At 41.4% G+C, this 7,752-nt stretch overlaps 1 protein-coding gene across 1 annotated transcript in view; it reads right to left on the bottom strand.

Moving 5' to 3' along the window:
• LOC145659881 (antigen WC1.1-like) overlaps nt 1-7,643 on the bottom strand; it is a 14,110-nt gene extending 6,467 nt beyond the window's left edge. The window contains exons 1-8 of the mRNA XM_081723312.1: nt 7,508-7,643; nt 5,991-6,299; nt 5,073-5,384; nt 4,634-4,948; nt 4,186-4,518; nt 3,664-3,993; nt 576-881; nt 214-285 (exon numbers count right to left, since the gene is read on the bottom strand). Coding sequence (XP_081579438.1) covers nt 214-285; nt 576-881; nt 3,664-3,993; nt 4,186-4,518; nt 4,634-4,948; nt 5,073-5,384; nt 5,991-6,299; nt 7,508-7,565 — 2,035 coding nt within the window. The 5' untranslated portion in view covers nt 7,566-7,643. The remainder of the gene's footprint in view (nt 1-213; nt 286-575; nt 882-3,663; nt 3,994-4,185; nt 4,519-4,633; nt 4,949-5,072; nt 5,385-5,990; nt 6,300-7,507) is intronic.
• Between the last annotated feature and the right edge of the window lie 109 nt (nt 7,644-7,752).

The following is a 7,752-nucleotide window of genomic DNA, read 5'->3' as shown; positions in this document are numbered from 1 at the left end:
ACAAAACATTAGGAGCCAAAGCTGCACTGACAACTTTAGCTACAGAAATCATAACAGAACAGTAATATAGTAAATTATGGATTTTTCTGTAATTTGAACATGTCAGATTCACAGACTTATTGATCATGGTGAGGAGAGGACTGACACTTCTAGCATTTGTAATTAATGCTCTCCTGAGTCAAATGTGGACCTTCTTTGTGTGAGAGTACTTACTGGAGCACTGGCTCTGGGAGGAAGAGGAGGAGCATTTCACATGACTTTGCTGCACACGATCATTTCTCTCTCCTGTGTGTAGAGCAAGACACAGATTGAACTTCCAAGAGCATCCAGTTCTGTAGCTATTTATATTTACATTTATGGCATTTAGCAGACAATCCAGAGCAAATTACAAAAGTTCTTTGTCATCTTACCTTGCCAGTACAGTAGGTTGGTAGCAATATTAGACAGTTATATTTCATTTTGTATGGCATTGATTATTGTCAAAGTAATAGACAGGAAACAACTCTATACAGTTTACTCATCAGTACAGTAAAAGTACATAAAACTAGTAGAAATTGGAGAGAGAATCTGCCTACCTGAACAGGTAATGTGAGCCACCTCATTGTGATTTTCACAGCTGTTCTGCCCCCAGGGTTGAGATGGGCAGTGCCACAGAGTGGAGTCATGTTTCCTACATTTCACCTGATCCAGCCAGTTAGGAGATGATTTCACTCTTGCGCTGGATGGGGACTCACTGCCTGTTCTTCCACAGTTCAGCTCTCGACAGACCAAACTTAGTGTTTCTTCACTCATCCCATTCACACACACATTCCCCCAGGTTCCATTGTAGAACACTTCCAGATTCCCTTTACAACCCTCACTGAGTCTCATTTCTTTGAATTCTGGTGAGGGGAGAGAAAGATGAAAACTATTAAATGAATGAATGAACACTATTTTCATTGCATATAGTACAACGAAATTCTGTGCTGTACCCTCAACATGACCAAGAAAACATTAAATAATAAGATATGCAAGAGCACAAACAAACACATAATCAATTACAGAAGCACACAGCAATATGTTGCTATGGTAAATATAAAGTACAGTAATGTGTAAAATAGGTGCATGCGCAAGGGTGCAACTGAAGTGTGTCAGTGTCTAGAGACTGAGGTGAGTGTGTACAGATGGGTGATGGCGTTCACAGCTCTGGGGAAAAAGCTGTTCCTTAGTCGACTGGTTTTTATTCTTGGAAATCTTGATCCTGAAGGCAGGTGGACAAACAATCTGTGGTCTTGGTGCCGCAGGCCATCTTCTGGAGGTGGGCAGCATACACTGAGTTCAGGTCGGTGAGCGGGTATCCCGCAATCCCATGATCCTGAGTTCAGGTTGGAATGTGGGCATCCTGCCATCCTCTAGGCTACTCTCACCACCTGGGCCAAGTCCTTCCTTTCTTCTGCTGTAGAGCTGGCATACCATACAGTCATACAGAGACAGAGAAAACCTTCAGTGGTGCTTCTATAGAGGTTTGAGGGAGAGTCCAGCATGCTTGAACCACCTCAGGAGAAAGAGCTTTTACTGGGCGTTGTTTTCCAGGTGGGAGATGTTCAATGCCAAGGTAAGGCTGGCTGTAATGTGGAGTTCTAGGTACTTTTATGTTGTCCACATGCTCCACTTCCATGAATAATGGAGCATGCCCTGTTCTTCTGGTTGTTCTGTAAAACACAATGAACTCTTTGGTCTTGGTAGTGTTCAGAACCAGATTGTTGCTTGAGGACCATCTGGCAATGTGAGAGATCTCTCTGTAGTGAGTCTCATCATTATTCTTTATGAGACCTATTACTGTGATGTCATCTGTGAACTTCACAATGGTGTTGGAAGCATGGATGGGGGTACAGTCATGTCAAAAGGAAGAAGAGGATCAGGCTAAGCATACATTCCTGCAGTGCACCTGTATTTAGGATGAGCAGAGATGATGCATAGTCCCCTATTCTCACCACCATATGTTAGGAGGTTCTAGGTGAGACAGTGCTGTGTGGAGCACTATGGCATCATCTGTGGGACAATTCCCCCCTACAGCCAGATACAGTGAGAGGTTGAAAATACCCAGAAATGATCATTTAATGCTTGTTCAGGGAGTCAGGTAGTGCTCGATCATCTGCTGGTCAGGATCTAGCTGCATTTGTACTCTGTAATAATTGTAATGCCTCTACAGATAAGAGGTTTGTAGGTAGGGGTTCATTCTAGCACAATGTGTTCAGACATGCTGAGCTGTGCGGATGCTGCAGCTTTGTAAGCCCCCGGGATGTTAGTGTAGATTTGGTCCAGTATATTATTGCCTCCGGTTGGGAAATTGACATTCTTAAAGCTGGTCTATGTGGTTTAGCATGTAGCTTAGCATGTAGGTCTCCTCTTTTATCTCTCCTTTACTTCCGATCCCTCCTCGGCCTCCTCCTCCACCACTGTGGGTGTTATGAATGCACAAACACAAAGGAGAGGATCCAGTTGCTAGAGGTTTTATTGAAGAAACGGGGCAGGTTAGAGGAGTCAGGTGGGTACTCGTAGTCAGGTGGATCTGAGGTCAAAAACGCGGGGCAGAGTCAACAGGCAACCAGGGGTCATGGAGGAGACGAGGCCTGAAACACAGGCAGGATACGGAAACCAGGAAGACAAACACGTATGTGGAAGGGTCGGTATGCAACATGGGAATGGCAACACTTCACAAAGAGAGTGACAGGGAGGGGAGCTTAAATAAGGGGAGTAATGAGGAGAATAGTTATCAGGTGTGTAATTAGTATTCTGGCAAACCAGATCAGAGATGTCGGTGAGAAGAGGTAGGCGTGGCAGTGCGGGGATGAGTGTGGTTCCAGGAGTTCGTAACAGTGGGATAGCTTCACTGGGATAAAATTCAGTTTATCAGGTGTATAAAGTTGGCATCATCTACCAATTTCCAAAAGTTCAGTTCTCCCAAAGAGGAATAATGCCTCGAGTGTCCAAACAGGCAGACAAAACACACAGTAAGACAAAAAACTGAGAGTACCCAGTCACTGCATTTTCCCTTAGCAATTATTCATTCAATAATGGTAATAATACTGTTCCCTCAAAATTGTTATTTAACAGGGGCATCACTAGAAATGCTATAGCAAGTGACTCAGTAAAATGTTTCCATGCACCAAAGCATTAACACCACATAAATTAAATACAGGTACTACATTTCCCATAATGACCCAGCATATTTCCAAACACTTGAGCAGCTAAAACCTTCAGTCAGAGACAGTGTCGAGTATTTAAAAGCAAGTCAGCCAAGTAAAAGATAATGGTAATGCATACATTTTAAGGCTAGCCACTTAGAACCACAGCAATGTAGTTACACAGGGTAATAACACAATGTAATATTTATGCAATAACAATATAGCATAATTCTGTAAAGCCATTTACAAATTTAAGGGTCTTTGTATGTACCAATATACCATGTTTTTCTTCTTTTTCTTGTTACAGTGTTATTGGGTTTATTTTACTGCAACAAAACAATTAAATAATTGTCATATTTTATACAAAAATGAATGAAGATTAAAAAAAATCATGATTCTGACAAGCCTATTTTATAGTGATCATTATATACAGAGCTTTGAAAGACAATCAGCCACATCAGGCTGATTGAAAACAGCAGCAGTCAGCACACTTTACCTGAACACACCACTCCTACATCCTCTTGATGTCCACACTCATCTTGTCCACAGAGTTGATACCTGCAGTTCCACATGGACGTCTCGTTCCCATCACACTGCACCTCATTCAGCCATATGGGCCCAGTTCCAGGACCAAACCAGGCTGGTACGTGGGCACTGAGGGCCACTCCACACTGCAGCTGCCTGCACACCACCTGGGCATCCTCAATGTCCCATGAGTCATCACACACTGTCCCCCAAGAGCCGTTGAGGAAAACCTCCATCCTTCCTGCACAATCTCCCCCAGAACCAACCAGTCTGATGGAGCTGTGGCCTGAGTTAAACACACCTAAACACACACACACACACACACACACACACACGCACGCACAGAAAGAGACACATGGAATTGTTTTACCAAAATAATGACTCCAGGTTCTTATTTTTGATACTAAGTGATAAATGTCATAAATCCTCACACAACAGGGATAGATTTTAGAGCGTATTAGTTACCCATGTTTTAGGTTAATGTAACACATACCAGAGCAGGTGATTGACAGTTGTTCCCTGGAGCTGCAGGACAGGTTGAGCAGTTTTGTACTGCTGCAGTTCCCCAGATGAGCTTCACTCCCAGAACAATTGAAACCCATCACACACATGTGGCTGTGTTGTTCAGGACTGGATGGAGAGGAGCTGGAGAAGTTCAACACAGAACCACAGCCCAGCTGTCTGCAGACCACAGAGGCCTCAGACATACTCCAGGAATCCAGGAGAACTCTCCTCCAGTCCTGGATGAAGTAAACCTCCACCTGCCCCTCACACTCCCTCCCTCCAGACAACCGCACTCGCCCCTCATGAAAGGCCTGAGAGGAACCTGAATGGGAATATAATTAAATCTGAAAATTAAAAAGGTTTTTATTTTAGCATGCAAAATATATTTAATGTTTTAAAACTTCAATAATGTGGTGTACATGAGTGGAAGAGCATACCACTGCAGATGACTCCAGCATCCTGTTCATGAGAATATGCTGTTCGACTCCATGATGAGATGAGACATTCTGACAGGTGTGTCTCGTTCTCATGACAATCAAACACATCAGCCCAGTTGTGGCCACTCCCCTCCCCAAACCAGTCCGCCCCCAACACAGCCACAGCACTCCCACACTTCAACTGTCCACAGAGGACACTGGCAGCTCTCATATCCCAGCTATCACCACAAACTGAGCCCCAGTCACTGAGGTACTGAAGTTCCACTCGACCAGAACAGGAGTCCCAGCCGTTAACCAGACGTGCCGCTGTGTAACCTGAACACATAACTGACATCTTAGTGCAACAGCATTCAATTCATATTTATTTCATTATACATGTATGCAAATGTACATACATGGTATGTAAATAGCAAGAAAGAGATAAATATTGTCATATAACCTGAACATATTAGTCCCACATCTTTGTCATGGGAACAGTTTTTGGGTGAAGATGTTGTTGGACAGAAATAAATCTGAGATTCGTTGCCTCTACACTGAAGCTCCTTTGGCCACACCTGGCCCTCCCCTCTGCCAAAAGCAGCTGCTCCCAGCACCTCCACAGGAAGCCCACAGTCCAGCTCTCTACACACAACCTCTGCATCCTGCTGGTCAAAGTCAGCATCACACACTGTGGTCCAGGTCTTCCCATAAACCACCTCCACTCTCCCAGAGCACAGGTGAGGACCGTCAGTAAGTCTGGATTTCCTGTGAGCTGTGCATTTAATTGATTTGAATTATTACACTGAGTAGTGCACACAAGAATTGACATATTTCACTAATTTCTTTTACTAGCATTAGATTCATTGTTGATAATAATGTATAATCAGTATCATTGTCTTGAATCACCTCTAAAGGCCGTGAAACACTTCTCACTGCACAGGTAATAAACTGTAAATTTGGACTCTCTGCTAATTATATAATCTGATATGTAGATTCATTATTCATTTTGAATATATTTTTGAAATATTCATTTTAATAACAATTAGTATAAAAAGTTAATGATATAAAAATACAAATTCTATTCCATCGTTAATTTTTTCTGACTCTTGCCTTGGAGCTGCAGTGGTGGTGAATATTCTCTGTTAAAAATGTTTGGCTCATTTTTTGCTAATAACTGTATGAGAAACCAAAAATATGAGCAAGAACTGCTTTAATAACAGTTGATTAAATTAAATTATTTTAATGTTGATTAAATGTTAGATTTAAGTGAAAAATTCTGAAAACCTAATTTAAAATAAAATTGGTATGATAAAGATATTTTTGTGATATTTGATGTGATATTTAAAAAATATTTTTGTATGCATTTTTTAAATCTTACCTGAGCACTTTACTCCAGCATCTTCATGATGGCCACAGTTATGTTTCCCCCACCCTCCTGATCTACAGTTCTTCAGTGTAGACTCTGATCCACTACAGTCCACATCATCCATCCAGATTGGTCCTGATCCTGCTCCAAAGTGAGCATTACGTACTGCATCTACAGCCTCCCCACAGCCCAGCTCTCTACACACCACTGCAGCATCTCTCATATCCCAGCGATCACGACACACTGTTCCCCACTGTCCTTCATGAAGAACCTCCACTCTGCCAGCACAGCGACTACCACCATTCACCAGCCTCACACTGTCTGTTAAAGGAGACAGAAGTGTGTGTGTGAGAGAGAGAGAGAGAGAGAGAGAGAGCGAGAGAGAGAGAGAGAGACGGGGGGGATTTAGCATGTTAGGTTCATGGTTGGAATACCAGGAACATCATCTAGAAGAAGGAACAATAAACACTGCTGATTCTAACTCTGATAAAAGAAGATAAAATGAACATTATTAATTTCCAGAGGTAATGTGAAGTATATCAGAGAAACACAGAATAGATACACAAACTAATAAATAAATATGTAAAAATATGAAAAAATAGCATATAATGCTATAAATAGTATATATACATATGTATTCAATAGCTCCAAAATACCAGTTATTAACTGTTTAAATAATGAACAGAGAGTATTCACATGTACTGAACTGTACTGGAACATGAGTCACTTAGAACTGCTCTTGAGAAGACACAGATGACCTACTGATAAAAACTCCTGCAGACGTCTGTGTGATTAGATATTACTGTGTGTACACAAACCAGGGAGAAATGGTGGAATCTCCCATTAGCACTGAGAATGTGAAGGAGTGAAGAGAGTCCAGGCTTCACCTGACTACAAATCCACTTTCTACACCAGCTCATCCAGCCTGTTCAGACTGGTGATCACTACTGTCTCAACTAACTCTGATTCATTACAGAGTTGTGTCACATTTATGGTTTCTAATATAGCAATTTGTTAATCCAACTTTATTTCTATAGCACTTTTCATAAACAGTGGCAATTCTAAGTGCTTCACACAAAAGATTAAAATTATAAACAGTAACAATAATCAATCATAATCATTTATAAATAATAGATTTAAGCAGAACAAATTTCAAATGAACATCTAACTACTACTAAAAGAAATTAAAATGCTAAAAGATTTCAAATTAAACATGTAAAGAGCTGAGACAAAATAAAATAAAGAAAATATAAAATATAAAAGTGCATTTTAATTATGAAAATTAATTTAAACATTTTAAATTAAATCCAAAAGTGCTGTGTACTAATCTGACTTGAAGTCTTAAAATTAAAGGGGTGTTGTACAGACTTAAAAGTATCTAGTATCAGGGCTCGTCTAATACTCTGTGTCTACTGGCTCCTTTTAAGAGCTAAACACTGTCTCTCCATGATTAGTCTTTACCTTGTGCAGGACTAACTGACTAGTTCCTACTGATCTGAGAATGTTTGTATAATTGAGTGTGTACTTACCAGCAGTAGTGAGTGAGACTGTGGACATCAGAAGAATTAAAGTCAGACAGCTGTCCATCTCCCTCTGCCCTGCACACACTCTGTTCAACTCAGCAGGAAACACAAGCTTCACCTCCACTACCCCAGAGAGACTGAAGGAACTGTGTCCCCTCAGCCCCCTATAGAGAGAGAGAGAGAGAGAGAGAGAGAGAGAGAGAGAGAGAGAGAGAGAGAGAGAGAGAGAGAGAGAGAGAGAGCTCCTCACA

This window comes from Electrophorus electricus, chromosome 11, assembly GCF_041902795.1.
Source record: "Electrophorus electricus isolate QZ-2024a chromosome 11, ASM4190279v1, whole genome shotgun sequence".
In the NCBI taxonomy this organism is placed as follows: domain Eukaryota; kingdom Metazoa; phylum Chordata; class Actinopteri; order Gymnotiformes; family Gymnotidae; genus Electrophorus; species Electrophorus electricus.
Note: the sequence above shows the minus strand (reverse complement) of the source record. Positions and strands in the feature narration are given on the sequence as shown.